Source organism: Eretmochelys imbricata, chromosome 11 (genome assembly GCF_965152235.1).
Source record: "Eretmochelys imbricata isolate rEreImb1 chromosome 11, rEreImb1.hap1, whole genome shotgun sequence".
Classification (NCBI taxonomy): Eukaryota; Metazoa; Chordata; order Testudines; family Cheloniidae; genus Eretmochelys; species Eretmochelys imbricata.
Genome location: NC_135582.1, coordinates 42,297,812 through 42,323,416, shown reverse-complemented (window position 1 = coordinate 42,323,416; position 25,605 = coordinate 42,297,812). Strand labels below are relative to the sequence as shown.

The window sequence follows — 25,605 nt, the reverse complement described above, 5'->3', positions numbered from 1 at the left end:
ATTACACAGACTAAGTTATAGGCACAGAAAAGCAACAGTTTTAAATGGAGAAAATATACAAATGGGTAGAGTTCTTCAAATTTACCCAGGAAAAGTGTTTGTTTTTTAAAAAAAAAAACTTGTATAAATCGATCTGATTTCTGTGCTAATACGGATTGCCTGATGTATCTAATGTGTTATTACCTGCAGTTACTAACCAGTTACAGAAAATTTAAACTGATTTTTAGTATGCCAGTAGTATCACCAGTTATTTTATACATTCTATACTTCAGATACTTTTAAGTACTTTCTCTTTTACAAGTCTTCCTTACCTTTAGCTTGATTCTGTATGAATGAAGTCAGAATCCTGCATTTATCCTTCCAGTCTCTTGCCATGAATACGAAGGTAATGTTACAAATTGATCATGACTTTAATACAGGATCAAGGATTTAGCTTTGCTTAAATCACTCTTTAATAAATTAGCAGCTTTGGCAAGACAAGTTATGAATAACAAGGTGTTCATCTAAAGAAGAAAAGTTTAGTCTCTCTTTTTAAAACTGTCATGCTGTAAGAGTAGGCACACTTCAGATCTTTAAATACTCAGACCTATTATTCATTGTACTTGTGTGTTTTAAACAGATGATTCAATAAAATGATTGTTATGAAAAACAGCCCAGTGCTGTCTTGAAAAGTGCACTGGCAGAATTAATTTCAAAGTAATCAGAGAGTAGTACATAAAACCAAAACACTTCTTTCTAAATAAAGGTTAGCAAACATATAAGGATGCTAAATCTTAAATGTTTTGTGGTAACTGGCAGGACATTTTGTATTGCTAAGATACCAAACACTCATTACCTTAATGGAACTTGAAAGTCAAAGCCATTTTAACACATTTCAGTCCAACTTACTTATTGTAAAGTTGAAGCTGTAATTTGGTTTTAAAATGGCAGATTACTTTAGACACACTCCTACTCAATGTGTTAATTTGAAGGTTAACTTGTCATTCATGCATTGCCACTTGCACAATTAAGTGTAAAGTACATGTATCCTATTAAAGTAATACTAGATTGAGCTATAATCTATCCTAGCATACAACTGTCATGAAAACTCTTACTGCTGACAAGTAAAATATTTTTCTTAGTGTGGCAATTGTACAACTGGAGGATTATTAGCAGAGCGTTAAAATAAGTATTGGTGCTGCGATATTTGTTTTACAGGAATAAATTAACCTCAAAGGATAATGATACATAATAGTGGCTTCTCCATTTCAGAGAGTTCTCGCTTGTCCATTTTAATTCAGGGAGTGAAATTATGCTGTGATAATCAACTTGAGTAACACTTCTTGAGTATAAAATCTACATGCATATTCATAGAGTGAGTTGTTCAAAACCAAGATGCACCGAATGAAAATCTTAATCATAAAATAACCAAGAATTTCAATACCTACTAGGCATTTTAATATTTAATTGTTAATCAAGTTGGTTCTTACTGGCATTTCACCTAGTTGTCATATTCTTTATCTACAGCCAAGTGTCATTTAAAGGCAAAACTATTCCCTACCTTTGAAAACATTACTTATTTGATCATTATCAAAAGCCCGTAGGCCAGCATATATAAGATGCTAAACACCTAATCATCAATGGAAAATGACTTGTCCAAAATAAGATTTGATCCCTAGAGCCATACAACTACAAGGGATCATGATCACCAGGACCAAATTCCACTGCATTTGATTTATACTCTTAAGCATATGTGTTGATTTCCTCTTCCACACACTGTGAAAAAAGGTTAACAGCTTGGTTAACATCAAGACATCCATTTTGCAGGATTGATTCCATCTTGCTAATTTTCTCTTTCTCCAACTTCCGTATCTGTTCCAGCATCTCTTTACCTTTTTCCTACAAAAACAAAAGAACACATTTTCGAATGAAACTAACAGCTCTGTACAGTTTAAAACAAAGTCTTGCTATAGTCAATCATCTTTCTACTTAAGCTCTCATACCTGTGCCCATAACAACAATTTGTGATAGTAGTGGGAATCAGTGCTGTCCAGTTTGTGTAGGTTACATAGTGTTCTTGCTCAGATGCTCTGTCCCTTACACAGTATTTGTCTCATCTACCTACAAGTTCCAAACCTTTTGTGCGAGGGGCTTGAATGGTAAAAATGAAAAGTTCTTCAGTGCTTTCAGCAGCAAAACGTATTTGTGCAGAAGTGCCTTTTTAGAAATGGGTGTGTGTGTGTAGATTCTGAATAGCCCTGTCTTTGGATGGCATCTATTTTTGGACCAAAAGTTTAAATAAATTCTAGGCTCTACTTCAACAAAACCAGTGACCTTTTAGAAGTCAGCAACTAGCCTCCTTGCTCCACAAAAAATAGGCAATTCTGCTGATGAGGAAAACTAGGGCCTGTAATTCTCGAAGGTAGTTCCAAAAAGGAAAGCTATAATGTAAACGAGGTTTGTGTTTTCACATCATAGTCTTGACCCACTCTGAGCAGCCTTAAATAAAAAAGTGATAAAAGCCTGAGCCCTGTCTAGGCTACTGTCTTGCCCATTGCTGTCATCAGCTTATCTGTGCTGATGGAAATTAGGGCTCCCACTCTAAACACAGCCACAGGGTGGCAGAGCTGTATGTTGTACTAATGCAGTAAGCATGCTTTGAAATCCTCATCTGTGGTTGGTGTGCTGTACTGCTCCGCTGCTTCAAGTTTCTTCTGAGGATGCATTAGTGGGACACTGTCTCCAGGAGCTACAACTGGAGCCTGACTAGAGATGGTATGAAAAGGAAGGGAAGACAACTGGGCTTAGGAGTTAAAAACACCAAAGAGAGGAAACAGAAGAGTCAGGAAATTCAGAAAAACGCTTGGCCTGATGTCACATCCTTGGGAGTTAAACCAAAGGAGCTGGCAGGAGTGATAGGGAGGGCCCACCCAGAGAGAAGCCAATCACACTACTCTTGGTAATAAATACTCCAGGATTTCTATATTTAGTATCTATTTTCCAATAATGCTTGGTGAAAACTAGAGGTCTTCATCTCCCTCAGAATCAAAACATCCCATAATATTCACTCCCCCTTCATCATTTTAGTCGAATTAGCTAAGGTAGCAACACCTGCAGTGTCTTCCCACAGAGGGGGCTGGACTAACTCATCGACCACCTATAACCTCTAAAATCATGTTCTCTCTCTCACTTACCCTGCTTTCAGTTTGAGTGGGATATTAGAAGCAGAGCAGTGGTCAGAGGAATGTAGTGCTTCCTAACTCTGTATTTACACAAAACTGGCCTCCCTGCAGCTCCTCTCCACTCCCCTGCCATGTCCACTGTGCTACCTAGCTACAGCTTCTCCCATAATCTGGCCTGCATTGCTGCAGCTGCTCAGCATGTGCCTGCTCGGTAGCTGCAATTTTAAAACCTCCTTCCCACCCATCTACCTGTTGCTGCTCCCATATACATTGCTCCAAGGAGTGCACCAACCCAGTGTACTTTAGACCTGGTTCTATCGGTTACAGGGCTTTATACTGAAATCCTTCCGGTGAGTCTAAGCAGACTCCAAACCTCAGCCTTTTGGTAACTGGTGAGCCTCATATTGGCCTACATATACCATTGGTCACAGCCATTTATGAAAAATACGCTAATATTTATTACAGCAAGTGCATGGTACCACTAGCTAATTTAAACTAAAATCCTCATCATTCAACATGCAATCTGGAGCTCAGGCAGTACCATCGCAAGCTATTATGATATTAACTCAAAACAGTGCTTAGCACATTGATGCACTTAATCACTGGTGTCCAACGTGGGGCATTCCAAGGAGACTTACGAAGAAAAGTCTGTGACTTTTAAACTGAAGTGTTTGAATCAATCCTGTCGCTACAAGGAAGTGGTAGCAGGCACCCCAACCCCTCCCTTCAGACCCAAGAGCAGCACTTGTGATTGCTGGGAGTGCTCTGACCAGGGGCCATTCCTTCCACGCTGGGGCTGTTCAGTAGTACCCCCAAGGTCTGGCTGGTGCAATTATAGGAGATGAAAAAAGAGTAGTCTGGCCTGCTCCATTCCAGGCTTTGAGAACCCTAGGCTTAGAAGGACAGAAGTTTGACTGGCTGTGCCTGAGCCTAGGGAAATAGTTGAGGGATTGATGGTGGCTCTTTGGCATTTCTGAAACGTGTGCATACGAGAGGCTGAACAGATTGCCCACTGGTGCACTACATAAATATTCTTTACCATCCAACAAACTGGAGCCTTAAACAGTATCACATCTGCAAACCATGAGTGGAGTGAATAACCCAAATCACTACCTTGCACTGAAATCGAACATACCTTGAAGGTTTCCATAACCACAGCAGCACTTTCATGTTGCTTATAGAGCTCATGTCTTCGATCTGGCTTAGTCAGAAACCGTGGTTTCTTCTTCACTGGATCATCATGACCAAATGTTGGTGAGCTGGTTTTTAGTAACTGAGTAATATTTGGCACAAAAATAAAAGGCTTAAAAACAGATCTAGGGAGAGGAAACAGAACACAGATTCATTGATATAGTTTTATTAAAGGTACAAGCAGAACTCAATGCATCATTGTATTTTCCTTCCATTTATCCCCTCTACTTCCACTGGAGAAAGGCTTCAAATAACTCTTAGCCTTGTTTTAATTACTCAGATAAAATGTGTATGAAGTCTCCCCACATTTTCATCGATGTTATGTATGTACGTAAAGGAGTAATGAACCCCTAAATTATGACATGCATTTGGCTCTCACTACATTTTGGGACTTGTTTTAAAATAATAAAATGAAACTAATAAGCAAGTAAATGACACCATCTTATAACTTAGAAAACATTCGCTAACTTTTCATTTTAATTAGTTATTGTATCACCTGTCAGGGTCTGGAGTTCCTGTAAAGAAATGAATACAAGGGAAATTAGGCTCCTGAGGTAGAATGGAGACCATACTTCCAGTTGTCATAAATCCTCCTTCCATATTAATGCCACTCTCTTTATCCCGAAGAATTTCCATCATTGTTTCAGAAGTTATATTGCCTGTTTAAGATACAAAACAATGAATTTACAAACAAGACTAGTAGTGACTAAATACCAGCTACTCTAGAACTGCATGCTTTACTCCTCACATTTTTTCAAAGGTAATGTTCATGTTAATATGCTGTGTTGGCAAAAAGACCAACTGGTGCAAAACAAGGGATATCAGACTAGCTTCTTACACGGTAGTTAAAAACATGAGGGACACTTTTTAGCTCTGTCATGAAAGCAATCAATCCTTCAGCCCACATACATAGTGGAATAAGCCACATGTTTAAAATAGCAAATAAGATTACTGTTTTATTTTTATCTTTTCTGATAAGTAAATGACAATGAGATATTGCATTTATGACTCAAGTGCTATAACAAATGTATTTTGGACTTCCAAAGTATATGACAAGTAATAAGCCTAGCAAACAGTTCAGATAAAATAACTTTTCAGATGAAAATTCATAGTTCAAGATTAAAGACTAAACTTCCTAAATGCTGTGTGGGAGTTAAGCAGACAAATCACAGTATTGCTTACTGGTATTATCTATGTACAAATCCCACTAGACTGCTTTGAAAATGTAAAACTAATGACAACTGTATGTGGATTTCCTGTATGTGCTTTCAAAATGCAACTCGAAGAGATTAAACTGTTCCTTACTATTTTACTTCCCAGGTAATTTATATTTCAAGATGACCAGCTGAAATGATGCACTAGAGAACAATCAGTTTTATATCTTGAATGGAATGGAACCACACTAACGTAGCCATTTGTGAAGGGCTATGTAATACTGATCAGCAAGCACCAAACTAAAAAAGGCAAACTTGAGTTCAGCATCCTTGTGAAAATAATTTTCTTTCTGAGACAGGGTGAATGGAACCCCTTCATTGGTATTGGCTGTTCTTGTGAAAATTCTAAAAGTAAATTATTTTAAAGTAGTTAATGTTCAAATGCTGTGTCTGTTTTTTATATACTGTAGTGGTTTATGTGAACGCCTAGTGATGTACTGCCAATATTTTAACAAGGGCACCTACAGACATTTTTCCTCCAAATGCAGTACAACAGGTGAGCAAGTGCTAATATAAAAGAGAGAAACCGCTAATCTATTAATTGTTTTTTCCATTTTAAAGGGATATTGGCAACTCGAAACCTCCTACTCTTGCTATGTTTTCCTCATACCATCTCTCAGTGGATTAGGATTTCTAGTTTAAACGGCCTTGCCATTTCTAGTTGAACTAAGAAAATCATGAAGACTGCTGCTCAGTGAGAAAACTTAAGCTGGCTTGTCTAAGTTTCCCTGTAAATGATGCAAGTTGCAACCCATGTTGCGCTTCAAGTATTGCACATGGTTAATTAACCATGTGCACTCTTCTCCACCGTATGGGGGCAACAGGCTGAAGGAAGCCAGCAGGAGGGATTCATCACAGTAAATGAAGGAAACAAAAGAGAGGAGGCAGTTTTCATATTTGGTCAAGGTCAATCATCGCAAACCAAGATTAAGTGCAGGTCAGCAGCTTGTCCAGCAGGCACAACGTATTAAATTTCTCTTGTCTAGATCAGGTTTTTGATTCTCCTGGGTTCCCCATATAGTCTCTCAGTAGCTACTTTTAAAATAGCTATGATATTTATATTTGTAAAGTTTCTCCACACACCGAAGATCAGTAGACTGGAAGACTTTTTTTTTTTTTTTTAAGCTATTGGGAGAAAAAGCTTGGAAGGGTAGAGTATGATAACTATGCCTTTGTTTCTGCTCTAAATTAAATAGCTTTTAAGGCATGGATTTTTAAAAAATCTAAAGGAAATGAAACTATACGAGGCTGATAATTTGAATACCTAGGGTGATTTAAAAATGGCTGAGGTGAATGCCTGAAAATGGGGATTTCGGTGAAAATGCTGACAGAACCTTAAAACTTCTATAATACAGGTATTAAGTATTCAGAACCTGCAATTCCCAAAATGGATGCAGGATTTACATGATCACCAGAGTAAGATATCTATAGATAATTCACTAGCACGCAGTGAATAAGTGCTAAAGCTGGGGTGACCGAGCTCAAAAAAACAAAAAGCACCCAGGGATGCAATTTGATTTCCGTTTAGATTAATCATTTCAAATGCAACAGTGAATCCAGATGCTATTTTGAGATATATGCAACACAGTTAAAAGCTGCCAAATAGAAGCAGTTGGAAGAGAAGTAGTAGTTTCTCTCTGCATAAATGTGAAAAAAAGTCATGTGAATAAGTTGGTAACTAAGAATTTCTTCTGATAATGCTGTAAATTCCTTTATCCTGCTTTCAGATAGGGTGTTTTACTGGACTATATAATTTTAACAGTAACATTTTTTAAATCTATGTTTTTAATATGAGTATCTTCAAGTCCAACCAAAAAAAGGTTAGATTAGGCAGAATGACTTCATATTCATATGACAATAGTGTTCAGAGGTGGGTTCAGTTAGGCACTTGTACTAATATAGGCCTTCCCCAAAGCTCTCCCAAGGTTGTATAAATGGCAGTGAATTTTTGGAAGTCTGCTTTTTTTCTGCCAAGTAGGTGGATGGAAAATAACCCATCAAATATTCCGGAACTAGTCAGTCATCAGTCCTTGCTGAGCACAGAACAAGATGGCCCTCGCTTGGTAAGCCTATAGCAGGGGTGGGCAAACTACAGCCCACGGGCCACGTCAGGTCCGTCAGATGTTTTAATCTGGCCCTTGAGCTCCTGCGGGGGAGCAGGGTCTGGGGCTTGCACCACTCCAGCTGAGAAGTGGGGTCAGGGCTCCAGGCGGCTCCCGGAAGCAGTGGCATGTCCTCCCTCTGGCTCTTAGGTGTAGGGGCAGCCAGGGGGCCCTGCACGCTGGCCCCGCCCCAAACGCCACCCCTGAAGCTCCCATTGGCCGGGAACCGCAGCCAATGGAAGCTGTAGGGGTGGCACGCAGAGCCACCTGGCCTCGCCTCCACATAGGAGCCAGAGGGGGAGACATGCCGCTGCTTCCGGGAGCTGCCTGAGGTAAGCGCCACCCGGAGCCTGCACTCCTTACCTCCTCCCATGTCCCAACCTTCTGCCCCAGCCCTGATCCCCCTCCCACCATCCAAACCCCTCAGTCCCAGCCCGAAGTACACTCCAAACCCCTCATCCCCAGCCCCACCCCAGAGCCCACCCTGCCAGCTGGAGCCCCCCAACCACCTGCCCAAGCCCGGAGCCCCTTCCCATACCCTGAACTCCTCATTTCTGGCTCCACCCCAGAGCCTGCACCCCCAGCCAGAGCCCTCACCCTCTCCTGCACCCTAACCCCAATTTCACGAGCATTCTGGCCTCCCATATAATTTCCATACCCAGATGTGACCCTCGGGCAAAAAAGTTTGCCCACCCCTGGCCTATAGGTATGGCTGCAGTATTAAATGTTTAATATATAAAATTTGTTTATGATTTCTCCCCACCCAATTGAGAAAAATGCAAAAAATATTAGAAAACTTAAAAATAGTGAACAGCCCTTAAAAATCCAATCACTCTAATATTGTCTTCAATTGAATTATTATTGAATTAACCCAGTGTATGTACCACAGCAGACATTTTAATCGCTTGAATTAAATGGACACTGCATACTAAATACTTTGTTTGATTTGCTATAGTCAAATAATAATGGGTACCTTTGTGTTTATTCAGTAGCTTATAGCCTTCACAGTATCTGCCCCTTGAAGTTGTCATTCTGGCAGTATTTACGTAGGAATATATGGCAGCAAAATCAAATTCTTTTTCACCATCCCACCAGCCTTTGCTCTTAGCATAATCTCTCATTTCAGGATGTTCCCGATCGATCTTGGTTGTTATGGAGAGCTGGTTGGAGATATTCCGCACACCCTCTGTTTGTAAAGTGGGGAAAGAGATCATTTAGTGTCTTTTATGCAGTGATTTATCCAGTATTTTATTTGTTTACATTTAGCTTACTGAAATGTATTTTATATTTTACAGCTTTTTTGAAGTTCTCATGTAACCTGCTGAGTTCCCCTGCAGACCTGGGAATATTTTTGGCTTCTCTCTCTTTCTCCCCCACATCACACACATCCAGGCCATATCCAAATTCTGCTACTGCTTCATTCTCTGCAGCTCTGATATTCATTTTTATTTCCATTCCCACAGCCAAGTGTTTTGTTCAGGTCCTTGTTATATTCCAGCTCAACTACAATACCGGCCTCCCAAACAATCATCTTTCTGCCCATCAATTTGATCCGCTCACTCCTCTTTGAATCCTTCCCGTGGCTCCACGTCTATTATCACATCAGTTTTTAAACACCTTTTCACCATCCTTAAAGCTCTGCATAATTCTGCCATTCTCTTGTCATGCTTTCCATTTCCCATGTTCTCTCCTCCATCAGTGTTTGCTTGCACGTTCACCTCTGTGGCCCGCATACATAGTACAACCTCCTTGAGCTCATCCGTAAGCCCCTACTCTGCCTACAATTAAGTCCCTTCTAAAGACTGATTTCTGCTATTGACATGAAAGCAGCGTGGTACACACGTACCCAGAAGCTAGCTGGATCCCCCACATCCTAATGAAGCAGTTAGTATATGAAAAGCAGGGAATTACTAATGCTGTTGCAGTGGGAAGATTTAAAATCCTAATGAAGAATGTTACCCTACCTTCTATTTTCTCTGCTGCCCAGTATTTTCCTGAAGTCTCTAGTACCCAAGCCTCCTTTCTATCAGCTATCAGAAAACTGTTATGGTAGGTAAATGCCATGTGACTCTCCATACAGTTTCCTCCTTGTCCATATTTTTCTAGCAAGTCAACCATGACAGTGAGGGCATTTTCAGCTGTATCCGCTCTTTCGAGTCCAAGTCTAAAACAAAATTAAGATGTTACCTTTTGTACTTATCTTGTTTTAGAAGAATTCTTAAACATCAATATTAAAGTTCAATCTGAACAGTGAATACTGTGGTGGGATGTGTCCCTGTCTAAACCAGAAAGGGATCAGACCCCTTCACTGGGAAGAAAGGAGGAACCTACCTGAGCTCCTTGTTAAGCTGCTGGACTGTATATCTGATTGGCTGTGCCTCCTTCATGGGAGAGGATGCAATAAAATGGAAGTGTGCAAGGGAGGAAGAAGGGTCCTAGGAGGTGTCCTCATTCACCCCCCATTCCCAGGTGGGAATTAACTGCCTGCTCTGAACTAAGAAAGAAGGGTTAAACTATTGGCAGAGACTTCTACCATACTAAGACTAGTTTGTTCTTAATTGCTTGTTTCTGGCCAACTGGAAATTGGCAAAAAAAGAAGCTGGCCTTTCTTTGTTTTTGTACATTTGTTTTATTTGAGGATCTGTGGCCAAAACTGTGACAGAAAAAGATTTGGGGAAGAATAATTACAAGGTATGACCCAGACCCCTCAAACTGCAATTGTGTGCTTGTGAGAATTTCAATTCATAATTATTCTTTAAAATAATTCTAGTAGTACTGATAAAACAATTTCTAATATCTTCGTTTGCACGGTCCATGTTAATGCTTCATCCACCTCAAAGATTCACAATGACTTTAACAGCAGTTAGAGCTGGCCTTTCTTCCTAGAAGTGTTCATATTTTAACAAAGAAAAGAACAGCAGAGAAGGCAGGGTCCTTGCCTTCAGACATATGTTCGTTTCTATATAAAAAAATGTATCTGGGTTATAACCTGAAACCAAATTCAACATAGTATATCTATCTAAATACAACTAGAGTATGTGCCAACCTGAGAAGGTCCATGCCTAGGAGTGCTTCATTATCACAGACTTCTTCTCGTCCCCACACTGCTTCATTCCCAATGCAAACTCCATGTTCATTGGCTCCCATTTCAGCACCCCATATCCAAGATGGACGACTCAAAACAACCGCATATGTTTTTTCTGCTTGCTCAATTTCTATATAAGTGCACTGCAACATAAACCAGGGCATGGGAAGTGTAATAAAAAATCAAAATGCTACTTAATGAATGCAGGGCCTGAAAGTTCTCATTCTGCTAGATTTCCTTTGTGACAGGAGCTTCCAACAATAACTAACAAAATCATATCTCTAAATTCCCCCTCTTCTCCTTATCCCGCAAAACCATAGACTAGTAGACTATCATTAAAACCCCCAAATTCAATAGAAATACATGTATATACTATGTAAGTGAAGTAGTATCATTAATAAAAACAAGCTTTCTTTAAGGGTTCTCCATTCCTAATTTACACTGGAAGACAAAATATCTGGTTTCCTATTCAAGTGATTAAAGGGATACCTGCACATACTTTGGATCCCCAAACTCTATCTATTTTAAAATAGCTCTCCAATCAAGGTCACAGGGTTGTTAAACATAGCGAGGGAGGCAGTTTAGCTACACATTTCAAAAGGCCCGCAAACTAACTTCTATGCTGCAGGTAGATAAGGGTCTAGATTCTCTGCTGTAGGAGATGTTGGGTATCTATAAAATAAACTAATGTGCTATTACCAGCAACCTTCATTACAAAAGGCCAAGCATTACTTACAATGGGACCCACAAAAAGTGGGTTTACAGTGAGTCAAATAAAAGAGGGTTCTCAAAGGCAGAATCTGAAGGGGTGCACTGAGCTGACACTCACTGCACTAAGTCAGTCGGTATTTCTGATGGAGGGTTATGATCCTGCTGTGCTAGTACACAGCAATACAAAACTTACACTATTTTACGTCTTGTGCTTGGCCAAACATAGGAGATTTTTTTAAACTAATGTTTAATTCTTTACTATTTTTATTGTATGGTGGGCAAGCACCCTTAGTTTCTGTTCAAGAACACTTTGCTCTTACCTCAAGCTTGTCTCCTGCCTTATGAGAAGCAGCAGGGAAATAGACTACCTCTTGCACTTCATCAGAGGGTCTATCTGAATTTTTTCCAAAAACAACCCGGCTGCCAACTGTTGCTGGAGGCAGCGCCACAAATGTGTCACAGGAGCGAGGTGCAGTGGTTCTTGAAGCCATCCTTGAAATAAATAACAACGTACAGGAATGCACTTAAAATTCAGAGCTGGGGGTGCTTCCCAGACAGGAACAGGGGCCCGAGCGCAATGACGGCATTTCTCCGAGGCGTGGAGGCTGTCACACAGGTAGCTGAACGATTACTTTTTTCTGGAATAGGTGCCCGAAACACAGACTTAGAAACCACCCCCTGGGCAAGAGCGAACGTGCAGAATGGTAACTAGGAAGCCGCTCTCTTGCGGTACCGGGACGTGAGGCCACGTTCCCTGCCCCGGGGCTAGCAGCAGCCCCCCCCCCATCGCTACGGCAGCGCGGGACGCTACTGCAGCCCCAGCCGGTCTCGCTGTTTCCCTCAAGAGGGGGCGGGGAACCGGGATCCCGTAGGGCCAGGCGCGCCCAGCGGGCAGGGGCAATACAGGGATCCCGAAGGGGACCCCCGGGGCGGGGCTACGGGCTGTCAGGCCCGGGCGGGCTCCGCGCAGGTCTCACCTGGCGCATGCGGGCCGCCGCCCGACTCCGTGTGGGGGCAGGTGTCAGCCCGCCCCGCCGCCCGCAGGAAGCCCCGCCCCCTGCCCCGGAAGCTCGGGCCCGGCCTGGGTGCAGCGGAGCGACTGGGGCGAGAGGCCTGAGGAGGCCGCGCCGCCGCCGCCATGGGGAAATCCTTCGCCAACTTCATGTGCAAGAAAGACTTTCACCCCGCCTCCAAATCCAACATCAAAAAGGTGAGCGAGCGGGGCCGGGCCCCCAGCACAACGCCCCGGTACCGCCCGGGCCGGAGCCACTGACCCCCGGCACAGCGCCCCCGGTACCGCCCCGGCCGGAGCCACTGACCCCCGGCACAGCGCCCCCTGCACCGCCGGTACCGCCCCGGCCGGAGCCACTGACCCCCGGCACAGCGCCCCCTGCACCGCCGGTACCGCCCCGGCCGGAGCCACTGACCCCCGGCACAGCGCCCCCTGCACCGCCGGTACCGCCCCGGCCGGAGCCACTGACCCCCGGCACAGCGCCCCCTGCACCGCCGGTACCGCCCCGGCCGGAGCCACTGACCCCCGGCACAGCGCCCCCTGCACCGCCGGTACCGCCCCGGCCGGAGCCACTGACCCCCGGCACAGCGCCCCCTGCACCGCCGGTACCGCCCCGGCCGGAGCCACTGACCCCCGGCACAGCGCCCCCTGCACCGCCGGCACAGCGCCCCCTGCACCGCCGGTACCGCCCCGGCCGGAGCCACTGACCCCCGGCACAGCGCCCCCTGCACCGCCGGTACCGCCCCGGCCGGAGCCACTGACCCCCGGCACAGCGCCCCCTGCACCGCCGGTACCGCCCCGGCCGGAGCCACTGACCCCCGGCACAGCGCCCACTGACCCCCGGCACAGCGCCCACTGCACCGCCGGTACCGCCCGGGCCGGAGCCACTGACCCCCGGCACAGCGCCCCCTGCACCGCCGGTACCGCCCGGGCCGGAGCCACTGACCCCCAGCACAGCCCCCCGATACCGCTACAGCCACTGCCTGGTACAGCTCCCCCCTCCCTATATTGCCCCGCCTGGAGCAACTGATTCCCGTACAACCCCCTGGTATCGCTCTGGCCAGAGACACTGACCTCAATACATTTCTTCCCCACCCTCGCCTCGAACCCTGTGGTAAATTTGGGCTATATATTTTTTTCTCCAAAAGAAGTCCTAATTTTGATGGGGTTTGGCTATATCATGCTGGTTATTGACCTGAAGCAACTTTGAGTTTGACAGTTTTAGAGTGCAGCAACTTTGTTCTAGAAAACAAAATGTCTGAAACTGGCTATCTTAGATGCTATAACTTGTAGAGAGTGGTGAGACAGCATTCAGGAGAGTTTGGGGAATAGTCGGGCTGCTGCATGACCCTGGGGGAAGTTTTATTAAACCTTCCTTGCGCTTGCCCTAAGTAACCATGTAATCTTACTGATGTCACCTCTGCCATTCCTCCATATATACCTTGTCCACTGTTTTGTTTTGCTTTGCATCAATTCTGAAATTAAATTGTAAATATTTTGGAGCTGGGGCCCTGTATTTGAATGCGACTCCATGCAGATCCAGTTACTGGATTCAGGGATTCACTGGCAGAAATGGGTTTCAATCTGTATTGTGAGGTGCAAACCACACTTTGGGCACAGTAAAATATTAAAGAGAGCTGGCCTTAGGGGTGGGTCATCTAGGCAACTGCCCATGGGCACCATGGTCAAGAGGGCACCGGGAGGCAGCGCAGAGGTGCGCCTTGTCGCTATAGAGTCAGAAGCTTCTCCCGGCTGGCAGGGGAGTGCTGGGTGATGGGGTGCCCAAATTTCTCACTGCTTCCTCCCGGTGGAGGAACATTGGGGGGTGAGCAGTGATGCACAGATGCTGCTCACCCCACAACATTTCTCCATGACCCCAGGGGACTGTGGGGGAGTGAGGAGCAACACCAAGTGTCCTGTGTGTCCAGGTCACTTCCCCCACCTGTGCTGTGCTGTGGGGTGAGCATCAGGAGCTGCTGCTCTGCTGCCTTCCCCTTATGCAGTCCCTGGTGGCAGAAGTGACCAGGATGCAGGGAGCCCTGACCTCTCTCCTCATCTCGCAACCTCCTAGGGGTGTGTTGTAGGAGCAGCATTGGAGAGGGGAGTGAGCAGCAATATCAGCTGCTCCATACATCCAGGTCAGTTTCCCTGCGTGGGTGCAGGGGTTGGGGAGCCCACAGGAGCCAGGGCAATGGGGGAGGTGACACGCCCAGGGAGGACAGGGGTGCCAAAATACAAGCTCGCCCAGGATACCATTTTCCCTACAGCTGGCCTGTAAAAAGACAGGAAGTTGGAAATTTCTTGCTCAACTTTTCCAGATTCACATTATTTGATTGTCATGAGAAGTGAGTGTATTGTCAAAGTATTTAATAAATAAATAAAAATAAAAAAAGAGGCGAGAGCCATCCTGGCTGTCAGAGGCAAGTACAATACATCAAGCAGCTGCCCAGGATAGTTTTTCACACTGGAGCTATGTCAACAGTAGGCACACTTTACCTGTGAAGGATACCAGTATATTAAACTGGCAAAGTGCTCCTAGGGTGGATGCAGCTTATACTGACAAAGCTGTGCTTTGTATCTGTTTAGTAAAACCACTCTCTATGACTGAAACAAACTACGCTGCCAAAAACAGCTTTGCCGGTGTGCCTACACTATACTACATATACACTATATAGCTGTATCTGCACTATACACCGCTCACTGACTTCGTTGTGCTGGCAGAGGTCTGGAGTGTAGATCTTTCCCAGGTTTGTCTAGGCTAATGCTTTTTAGGGCTTCTCTATACATGAAAATTACTCTGGATTGAGGTAGGGTTTGAATTTTAAGCAGAATATTGCAAAATAACTCCAGGTGTGGCCACTTGTGTTCTGGAATAAGAATGCCTTTTCCTGATTTAGCTTAATCCACAATAAGGTCTGGTGTACACTAGGAAATTAGGTTGACATAACTAAATCGCTCAGGGATGTGAAAAATCGACACCTCTGAGCAATGCAGTTAATCCAACCTAACCTTTGATGTAGTCAGTGCTAGGTCAACAGGAGATTTCCGTCAACCTAGCTACTGCCTCTTGGGGAGGTCAATTATCTACACCAATGGGAGAACCTCTCCAGTCAGCATAGTAGTGTCTTCACTGTAGAACTACAATGATGCAGCTGTAGTTGTGTTTTAAGTGTAGGCAAGCCATAAGAGTTATCACACATGGCCCGTAGCTAGCTATTCCAGAATAAATCCATGTGTAGACAAACCCTTACCTTGTTTGCCAATTAACTCCAGGCAGCTAAGGGGTTTGTAAAGGCTATTCTAGACATCTGTATTTGTAGCAAACATTTGGGGAGCATCCAGACTAACCTTTACAAGTATGTTAAGTACCTTCAGTTAATCAGGAGGGAGGGAAATCTCTAGGGTAGACAAAGGGGGAGTGGGGGCTGGTTATAGCACATAAGGTCCTAATCTTGGCTCTAATTTGGAAACAGATATGGTATGGCCACATTAGTACGTACTTCAGAGTAGCAGCCGTGGCAGTCTGTATTGTATGGCAACTTCCAACTTATCTGTATGTATATATATTTCTTCTTACTATATGTTCCATTCTAGGCATCCGATGAAGCGGGCTATAGCCCACGAAAGCTTATGCTCTAATAAATTTGTTAGTCTCTAAGGTGCTACAAGTACTCCTGTTCTTTTTATTAGTATATATATTTGCATGATCAGGTCCCTTATTTTAAGAGTCACCTGCATTGACATATAGAAGTTGGAAATATGTTCTTGATTTCTGCATTTTTAAACATGAGATTGTGACTTAACTGTATTTTCAGTTAACAAATTATTGGTAGCTAATTACTGCTTCATTGAAAGAAGGACTGTATTTAAGATTTTGCTGAGAGATTGATTAATCTGCACCTAAAAATCAATGTATGAGGAGTATAAAATAACTGGATTTCACAGCCCATCTGAAGTGCGACCTTTTACTTTGCCTCTAATATACAATGTAAGTCATAAAGATGAGACAATTGTATACTCAAGCTTACAGCCACAAGATAGAAAATTGCACCAATAACAAATGAGGGCCCTGGATTCATTGACAGAAGTGAGCATAGACCCTGACAGAAGGTGCCTCTTCAGGAAAAAGTTTGTTTAGGGGATCAGGGCAGTACAAGGGAGCCCTGACCTCCGGTCCCAGTGGTGGGCAGTGCTGGCTGGAGAGAGTGTGTATGGCCAGAGCAGTTGGACGATATGTGCCTTCATTATATCCCTTAATCAGCTTCAGTCAGAGTTGTCCCACCACCTGACTGGCAGAAGTCCTGGGAAAGGGAAGAAACACTATCTGACCTTCCCTGAGGCCAGAATGGTGCAGAGGGGGGTACTTTGGCTTTGTTCTAGTCTATATAGGTTTTTATACTGCCCTCATCACTGTAGCGTTGATGTGTTTTCTCGGTAGTGTCCATTGAAAGTGTAACACTGAGCTCAGGCAATGACTGGTATATTTTGTAACTGCTTTGAGCTCACCATTGTGCAAATCTGTACATGTAAATGCATATGTGCAATTTTTGTTATTAAATGACTTAATAGTTTGTAAAGGCTCAAAGTGCTGTTAGGTGATTATCACGTGATTATCCTTATCCAGGGTGGGTGTGATTTATTCTGCTGTTCAGAAACCTACATTTAGGCTGCAGTCTTGATCCACAGAGCCAGGGGCGATGGAAGGTCCCTAAAATTGACAGGGCCATGGGCACCTGAACCACAGCTGTGCTCCCTTGCTTTGCTCTTTTTCCCTGAGGCCCTGCCCCCTTGAGCTGTCCCTCTCTGACACCTCCCCCCATCACTTGCACTTGTGGCTGGTAAAAAGTGGAGGAGCAATGGACCCCTGGCTTCCCCTATTCTAGTGCTCCTGCACAGAGCTGTTGTAGCACTGCAGCAAGCTCTGGACTGACTGTTTTTCCTACTCTGCTGAGATGTTTATTTCCAGCAGCCCATCCCAGTCCAGGTGACCTTCCTCCTCCTGCCGCATGTGAGATAAAGCTATAATTTGACAATTCATTTTTTATAATTTCTATGGCATCTCCATAGAGGAAAATAACCTCAAGTTGGATGATGGTAGTATTGCTTCATCTTATTCTCCTCTTATACAGTTCATTTAATCTTATTTGCTTCATTTCTGTGGGTTAAAATGCCTTAAGTCTTATCTTATTACAGTCGAACTTTTGATTTTAGCTATTTTTGATTATGTGCACATCTGTAGAAAAATGACCTCAGAATGATACCTCACTTATCTACATCACTTCGCAATATGATGGTTTGCTGCATATACAGACATAGTTGGACATTATTTTATAGCATATAATTTTGTACAGGCATCCTTTTATTCTATTTTGTTTATATGAACATTTGTAGATGTTTGATCATAAGCAGCAAATCACAATTCTAATCATGTTAATATTAGGGCTGTCGATTAATCGCAGTTAACTAAAAAAAATTAATTGTGATTAAAAAATTAATTGCTATTAATCACGCTGTTAAACAATAGAATACCAATTGAAATTTATTAAATATTTTTGAATGTTTTTCTTCATTTTCAAATATATCAGTTATAACACAGAATACAAAGTGCTTACTTCATATTATTTTTGATTACAAATATTTGCACTGTAAAAATGATAAGAAATGGTATTTTTCAGTTCACCTCATACAAATACTGTTGTGCAGTTTCTTTATCATGAAAGTGCAACTTACAAATGTAAGGGAGTTTTGTTACATAATTGCACTCAAACAAAACAATGTAAAACTTTAGAGCCTACAAGTCCACTCAGTCCTACTTCTGTTCAACCAATTGCTCAGAAAAACAAGTTTGTTTACATTTACAGGAGATAATGCTGCCCACTTCTTAATTATGTCACCTGAAAGTGAGAACAGGCGTTTGCATGGCACTGTTGTAGCAGGCGTCGCAAGATATTTACATGCCAAATGCGCTAAAGATTCGTATGTCTCTTCATGCTTTGGCCATCGTTCCAGAGGATATGCTTCCCATGCTGATGACGCTCCTTAAAAAAATAATGTGTTAATTAAATTAGTGAATGAACTCCTTGGGAGAGAATTGTTTGTCTCCTGCTCTGTTTTACCTGCATTCTGCCAGCAGTCTTGAATGATGACCCAGCACATGTTGTTCGTTTTAAGAACACTTTCACTGCAAATTTGACAAAATGCAAAGATGATACCAATGTGGAATTTCTTAAGATAGCTACAGCTCTCAACCCAAGGTTTAAGAATCTGAAATGTCTTCTAAAATCTGAGAGGGACGAGGCGTGGAGCATGCTTTCCGAAGTCTAAAAAGAATAACACTCTGATGCAGAAACTACAGAACCCAAACCACCAAAAAAAGAAAATCAACCTTCTGTTGGTGCAGTCTGTCTCAGATGATGAAAATGAACATTTCAGCCTGCCCTGTTTTGGATAGTTTTCGAGCAGAAACCGCCATCAGCATGGACGCATGTCCTCTGGAATAGTGGTTGAAGAATCAAGGGACATATGAATCTTCAGTGCATCTGGCACGTAAATATCTTGTGACGCTGGCTACAACAGTGCCATGCAAAAGCCTGTGCTCACTTTCAAGTGACATTGAAAACAAGAAGCAGGCAGCATTATCTTCTGCATGTAAACAAACCTGTTTGTCTGAGCGATTGGCTGAACAAGGACTTGTAGGCTCTAAAGTTTTACATTGTTTTATTTCTGAATGCAGGTTTTTATGGTACATAATTCTACATTTGTAAGTTCAACTTTCATGATAAAGAGATTGCACTACAGTACATGTAGTAGGTCATTTGAAAAATATTATTTCTTTTGTTTTTTACAGTGCAAATATTTGTAATAAAAATAAATATAAAGTGAGCACTATACATTTTGTATTCTGTGTTGTAATTGAAATCAATATATTTGAAAATGTAGAAAACATCCAAAAATATTTAAATGAATAGTATTCTATTCAACAGTGCGATTACTTTTTTAATCGCTTGACAGCCCTAGTTAATATATAAGTAGACTGTGAGATTATATTGTTTTATGTGCATCTATGCTATAATAGGATTTTACTTACTGGTAATTAACATTTAAGATTAATTTTTAACTAGTATGTGTTTTAAATAGGTATGGATGGCAGAACAGAAAATATCGTATGATAAGAAGAAACAAGAAGAACTAATGCAACAATACCTTAAAGAACAGGAATCTTATGATAATAGGTGAGAACTTCTGTAGTATTAATGAAAGCTAAATTTTCCTCCCTCTCTGTATTCTATGGTATCAAGAAATAGCCCACGTTCAGGTACTTGAAGTTGCATCACCACCTGGTTTCCATAAGTCCTATAGTCCTAAAAGTTTTTCATAATTTTGAACAGTGATTCATAAATTTGAGTCTACTTAAGCAGGGGTCATATGGATTTTGGTCCTTCCTTTTTGTTTTGGACCATCATTTTTCTGCTTGCTCTACTAATACTCCAAAAGTTTTATGAGTATTCATTTGCATATAAATGCAATACTACAATCTCTGCTTGGAGCAGCAAGTTACCAGAGATTGCTGCAAATGTGTGTGTTGCAAATGTACCAGCCAGGGTCTGTTTTTCATAATGCTGCTAGCACAGAAGTGAGATAGGTATCTTCTGAAACATTCATGTATTGTGTTATGTAGCAGTGCCTGCAAAACCATTGACCAATCTCTATATTCTTTTAATATTTAATCTGTAATATTAACACTAACAAATGAGAAATGTGAATTATTGTCACAATTCCCTTGTGTGCTTTTCATGTCTATTTTAAAATAACTCTTTTAGTAAATAATGTAAATTTGTATTTCCCGTGATATGTCCTAAACTCTGTTCTTTTAATTTAGATTGCTTATGGGTGATGAGCGTGTCAAGAATGGTCTTAATTTTATGTATGAGGCCCCACCAGGAGCTAAGAAAGGTACTTCTGATTTCTTAACATCTTGTGGGAAATTTGATTTAAATATATTGTGCACTCGCATAAAAAACTGTTGTTAACCTTAAGGTTGCAAAGTCAAGCTCAAAAGTTAGGAAACGTCATACTTAATATTGGCCAGGCAACTTTTCTGCACTTGCATTAAGAGATATGCAGTCTTTTATGACATGACCTCATACTATTGTTTCTACAGGAAAACTGTTTCCCAGTGTTCTCTGGAATGAGAAACTTTTTTTTTTTTAAAGTAAAAATATTTTTACAAGGTCAGCAGAAGGTACATCCCTGACAAAGATGATCTCTGTTTCCCCTGCCAAATTTCAAGCCTTTGCTCCAAAGCATGGTGGTACTAGAGCGTCTCACTGAAATGGTTGTAAAGATTTATTTATTTATTTATTTATTTTATCCTGGGCAAAACAACATATTTTACCCTAATAGTGTTCTCAGAAACGCCTTAAGCTTTTTGCTGAAACTTAAAAAACATCTCAGCCTGAGGCAGAAACCTGGCATGGGAAATTTCAACCCAAATGATTGAAGTTTGGGAAAGTTGTTATAAGTGACTGAAACAGGGTCTTATAATGGGAAGTGTCAGGCAACCTTTCTCATAGGATCTGCCTGTAATAGTGTTTGGTAGATATATAGAACACTAGCAGTTTTTTTTCTTTGTTGTTAAAAGTGAGTGTCTAGTATGAATAAGGTAGTACTTTAATGAGTCTAACGTAACATGCTAAGATTTTCTTCTGATTACAAGAGAGTACATCGCTAAAAAGCATATAACATTTAATCAGAATAAACAAATAGCCCACATCTTGTCAGTATGAACAGAGGGAATCTGAATCCACATTAGAAGCCCTTGGAATGAGACAGCTTCCTTGTTGTAAAGTACGTTCTATAATTTAACTTAAAAGCTCTTAAACCGGTTTTTTAAAAAGACTGTCAAGTTAAACAATCTTAGACACAAATGTAATCTTTTAGCTTTACTATTGTTACGTAACCCTTAAAATGACTACCTCTGAAATACAGGACATTTTGTTTTCCTTTAGTTTTTGTGCTAGTTTACTTGGTGTGTCTTACAGCATTTTGTGTATAGTTGGATTGTCTCTCTCCCCGCTATAGTCAATAGGTTTCCCCTGTTTTCTAATTTCCCCTGTAGTGAGAAACATTTCTTTTAAGTTACGATTATTGTAAAACTACAAAAATAAGCAAGGGACTAAGGGACAGGCACAGTACCTGAAATAACATTTTGTTTTGTTTTAATGACTACATTTCTAGTTGGTTTTTATGGTACTTTTAACCAAATAAATTAATATAACTAGAACTTGCATTACAATAACAATGAAACTGATTTCCAGTGGTTTCTAAAGAGAAAACTGATTGATTTAGTTCCTCTTCGTGTCAGCAACCTGTGCCCCTGCTAGGAAGTACAGCAGAACCTTACTAATGACACTGATGGTGAATTACCACATTTTGTAAATTAACAAGTAAGAATAGTCCTTTGTCACAAAATGTGTTCATTTATCTTGACAAGTACAGTTTAGGTTTAATTATTTATTTTATTTCATAGTCTAGTAGTAAATGTAGGTGAGTATATTTGTAAAAGTAATGATAACTAGTAATATGAGATCTCACTACAGCACTATTGTTCAATTACTAGAAAGTTGAGTGAGGCTGATAGAGTTTATGTAAGAATAATCAGATTTGTGGTTAGCTAAGTGAGAATTAATGAGGTTCTACTGTATCACTGAGAGAGCAACCTCTGCAGAGAGACGCTGAATAGTTATCCAGGAATAAAAACGTATTTAGAAAAATCTAATAAATCCTTAATGTTGTAGCATTTGCAGATAGTTACTTAAAGCAGTGGTTCTCAGCCAGGGGTATGCATACCCTGGGGGTACACAAAGGTCTTCCAGGGGGGTACATCAACTGATGTAGCTTTTGACTAGTTTTACAACGGGCTACATAAAAAGCACTAGCAAAGTCAATACAAACTAAAAGTTCATACAGATGCTCTATATACTGTACACTGAAATGTAAGTACAATATTTATATTCGATTTGATTTATTTTATAATTATATGGTAAAAGTGAGAATGTAAGCAATTTTTCAGTAATAGTATGCTATGACGCTTTTGTATTTTTATGTCTGATTTTGTAAGCAAGCACTTTTTAAGTGAGGTGAAACTTGGGATACTTGTGGGTACACAAGACAAATTAGACTCTTGAAGGGGGTACAGTAGTCTGGAAAGATTGAGAGTCTCTGACTTAAACTTTAAATCTTAAAGGATCTGTGCCTATCTGTGCCTATATAACTGTTGTATCTAACTCACTGTAATGTATCAGTGGAGTTTTCCTTAAGTCAAAATCTTTGTATGATAAACATGAATTTCATTTTGTGTAATAATGATTCACTATGAAATCTTCTTTTAAATATTTTCTCAAGAATTGAAAATGTAGGCCCCAATCCTGTAAACACATAAGCACATGCCTGACTTTACTAGAATACTTAGCCCTGTGGAAATCTATGAGACTACTCACAGTAGTGAAGTTAAACTTATGCATAAGTGTTAGGAGGATCAAGGCCCTAGATACTGGCACATTAGGTTGTTTGGTTACTCTGAACTTCACTTGTATTTACTACTAATGAATGCAGAGCTCAACACCAAGTTGCAAAAGGGCTATATAACTTCAGCTATGTCCTCCTGCTCCTTTGTTGTGTTAGTTTGAAAAGTCTGAGGGGAGGAAATGTTATACCTATGTTTCAAGGCACTATTACAATATTATAAACCATTAAAATGTTCTGCTTTCAATGTAGATATCCACAACAGCCTATATCTGTGATTAATGTCTTGTCTTATTTTTTTTCATGCTTTTCTTTTCTTCAAAGAAGAAACCAAAGAGGTAATCCAACACATCAATTCTTAACACTTTCTTTACAATTACTTAATATAACTTTCAAACTTGATGTGAGATTTTCAACATTCTTGTATTTTATGTTTTACAGCAAGAGGGAGAGACTGAGTACAAATTTGAATGGCAGAAAGTAGCCCCACGAGAAAAGTAAGAACTATTTATTTATCTGGATAGAAATCCACTCTTTTTGGAGCTAGTTTCCATTTTGTTGTGCTTTCTTTCCTTCTGTTACCTTTCAGGCAGGTGGTTTCTCTTATTCTGTCATGGCCTCATGGCTGGTTAGTCAAGCTTTTAAAACAGAGGAGTTTGTGTGTTCTAATCAGCTATTTTTCTCTTGGTTTTTGTTCTGGGTGCATATTTGAAAACACCTGTTTTAGTATGAATACTTAAGTACACCTTTAAGTTATTTGCAGTTCTTCCGACTTGTGTGTTTTGTTTGAGTTACTTTGATTTTGGAATAGATATGCATCCTCTACGTGTAACAATGAGATGTTCTGTAGTAGTTTTGTATATGATAGTTTGAAAAACTTTTCTGGTTATTTTATTGTATTAATCTTAAGACTTTAATCTGTTTCTTTTTGCATGTAACAGATATGCTAAGGATGACATGAACATCAGAGATCAGCCATTTGGTATCCAGGCAAGTTATATTTACCTTTGTGAGAGTCTCTGGTGTATTTCAAATATTTGTCTAACTACATGACATTCACATTAATCGTATCTTATTCAGTAAGTTAAAACAGCTCCTTAGACTTAAGAACATAACAAATTACTAGAAGACATGAAATTCTGCTGTTAACTCAATTATGTCTATGCTGTTTATTCGTCAGGTGCGAAATGTGAGGTGTATTAAGTGCCACAAGTGGGGTCATGTAAACACTGACAGAGAATGCCCTTTGTTTGGTCTTTCTGGAATTAATGCAAGTTCAGTTTCCAATGATGGATCAGGTAGGCACTAGAAATGTATTTAAAATGATTTGTAATTGTCTGTCTCAGAAAGGACTGACCATAAATCTTGAAGGCATTTCTTAGATCTAAATGTTGAATGTACAGATACATCATGTTTCAAATGGTAGATGAAATAGGAAACAAGAATCCTTGATTCTAAATGTTGTAATTTCTAGATCATGTCTTAGATTCCAAAGATCTAATTATCTAAGTAGTAAGTATCTAAATGGTAAAATCCCCTGAACATTGTCCTGGTGACATTGCTTTTCCCCTTTATGTAGGCATCTAGTTCTGATGCAGCCTTGTGATGTCTACTTCAGTTCTGAATGGAAAAAAAGATGCTTCCATGTTGATAAACTAATCAGTTAAATGGACCATCAAAATAAAGTAACCACAATTCAGACTCAAACCATAAGGGCATGAGAAGTAGGAAACACCAATTCATACTGGTGGCATAGTTTGTCTTAATTTCTTAGATCTCTGAAGTGCCTAAATAAATTAATCAACAAGTAATTGAGGCTTAGTTTTCTAAATGCCACATTTTCCCCTCGTGTTAAGTTTTCACTGCTTCAAGAAGAGTGATTTTGCTCTGCCATCTTTCTTGTTGACTAGAAACACGCTGCATTTTATTTTTAGAGCATACTGTCCTTTAATCAGACGCATATGTGATTAATACATAGCACGCTATATTTACTTTGAATGCTTGAAGGGGAATTCAGTTTTTGTCTTCAGTAATTTGACCCACGACTGTGACACTTTCACAGTCATAATGAAGTATCTAAGTGTGATTCTAGTTGCACTGAAGAGGTGTGTTACAAAAACATGAAGGAGTCTTCATGCTGTGGCACATTCCACTGCAGATTATAGAGAATTTTATAGTCTGAGAATGAAATGTATTCTCAAGTCATTTCTTCGGGAACGCCATTACAATTGACACCCTGGTTAACTTTCTGAGCAGAGAGGCCAAGGATAGAAGCTAAACTATGTCACTTTCATGTAATAACTATTAGTTCTTTTTGCATAGTCCGCCTATTGACGATCTGCCTTATCTAAAGGGACTAATTCAAAAAGTTATTTGATGTTCCTTTATTGAAGGGAAGTGCCATAAAGCTTTACTTCAAGAAACAGTATATCATGCTGCTTTGCTTTTAAGCACTGTCAGAAGATCATACCATCATAATAGCAACTGTATAGTTGTAGATGAGATGGCAGTCTTTCTGAGCCTCTGTATTCAATGGCTTATAATGTTGTTTACAGCTTAGAAGAAATTTTGATTGGAAAGATTTTTACTGGTGTAGGGGGGTGGG

General features: G+C 40.9%; 2 protein-coding genes across 2 annotated transcripts in view; one reads left to right on the top strand and one right to left on the bottom strand.

Moving 5' to 3' along the window:
- Positions 1-1,414: 1,414 nt before the first annotated feature.
- On the bottom strand, positions 1,415-12,518 carry SCRN3 (secernin 3). Its single transcript, XM_077829510.1, has 8 exons — positions 12,442-12,518; positions 11,785-11,956; positions 10,715-10,896; positions 9,633-9,832; positions 8,642-8,854; positions 4,849-5,011; positions 4,297-4,477; positions 1,415-1,878 (listed from the first exon to the last, which is right to left on the bottom strand). Exons 2-8 carry the CDS (start codon positions 11,953-11,955, stop codon positions 1,723-1,725), a joined length of 1,266 nt encoding a protein of 421 aa, XP_077685636.1. The 5' UTR covers position 11,956; positions 12,442-12,518; the 3' UTR covers positions 1,415-1,722.
- Positions 12,506-25,605, top strand: part of CIRSR (corepressor of RBPJ and splicing regulator) — a 44,245-nt gene continuing 31,145 nt past the window's right edge. Inside the window, exons 1-7 of the mRNA XM_077829509.1 lie at positions 12,506-12,674; positions 19,614-19,708; positions 20,356-20,429; positions 23,325-23,338; positions 23,442-23,497; positions 23,942-23,990; positions 24,181-24,298. Of these exons, the coding sequence (XP_077685635.1) occupies positions 12,603-12,674; positions 19,614-19,708; positions 20,356-20,429; positions 23,325-23,338; positions 23,442-23,497; positions 23,942-23,990; positions 24,181-24,298 (478 nt within the window). The 5' untranslated portion in view covers positions 12,506-12,602. The remainder of the gene's footprint in view (positions 12,675-19,613; positions 19,709-20,355; positions 20,430-23,324; positions 23,339-23,441; positions 23,498-23,941; positions 23,991-24,180; positions 24,299-25,605) is intronic.

What these genes read in the sequence shown, in the direction of transcription:
- SCRN3 (XM_077829510.1), bottom strand. Translation starts at nt 11,955, where the DNA reads ATGGCTTCAAGAACCACTGCACCTCGCTCCTGTGACACATTTGTGGCG. An exon ending in AGGCAGGAGACAAGCTTGAG is followed by an intron (nt 10,897 to 11,784) that starts GTAAGAGCAAAG and finishes TTTATGTTGCAG; the next exon opens with TGCACTTATATAGAAATTGA. An exon ending in GGCAGCAGAGAAAATAGAAG is followed by an intron (nt 8,855 to 9,632) that starts GTAGGGTAACAT and finishes CTTTACAAACAG; the next exon opens with AGGGTGTGCGGAATATCTCC.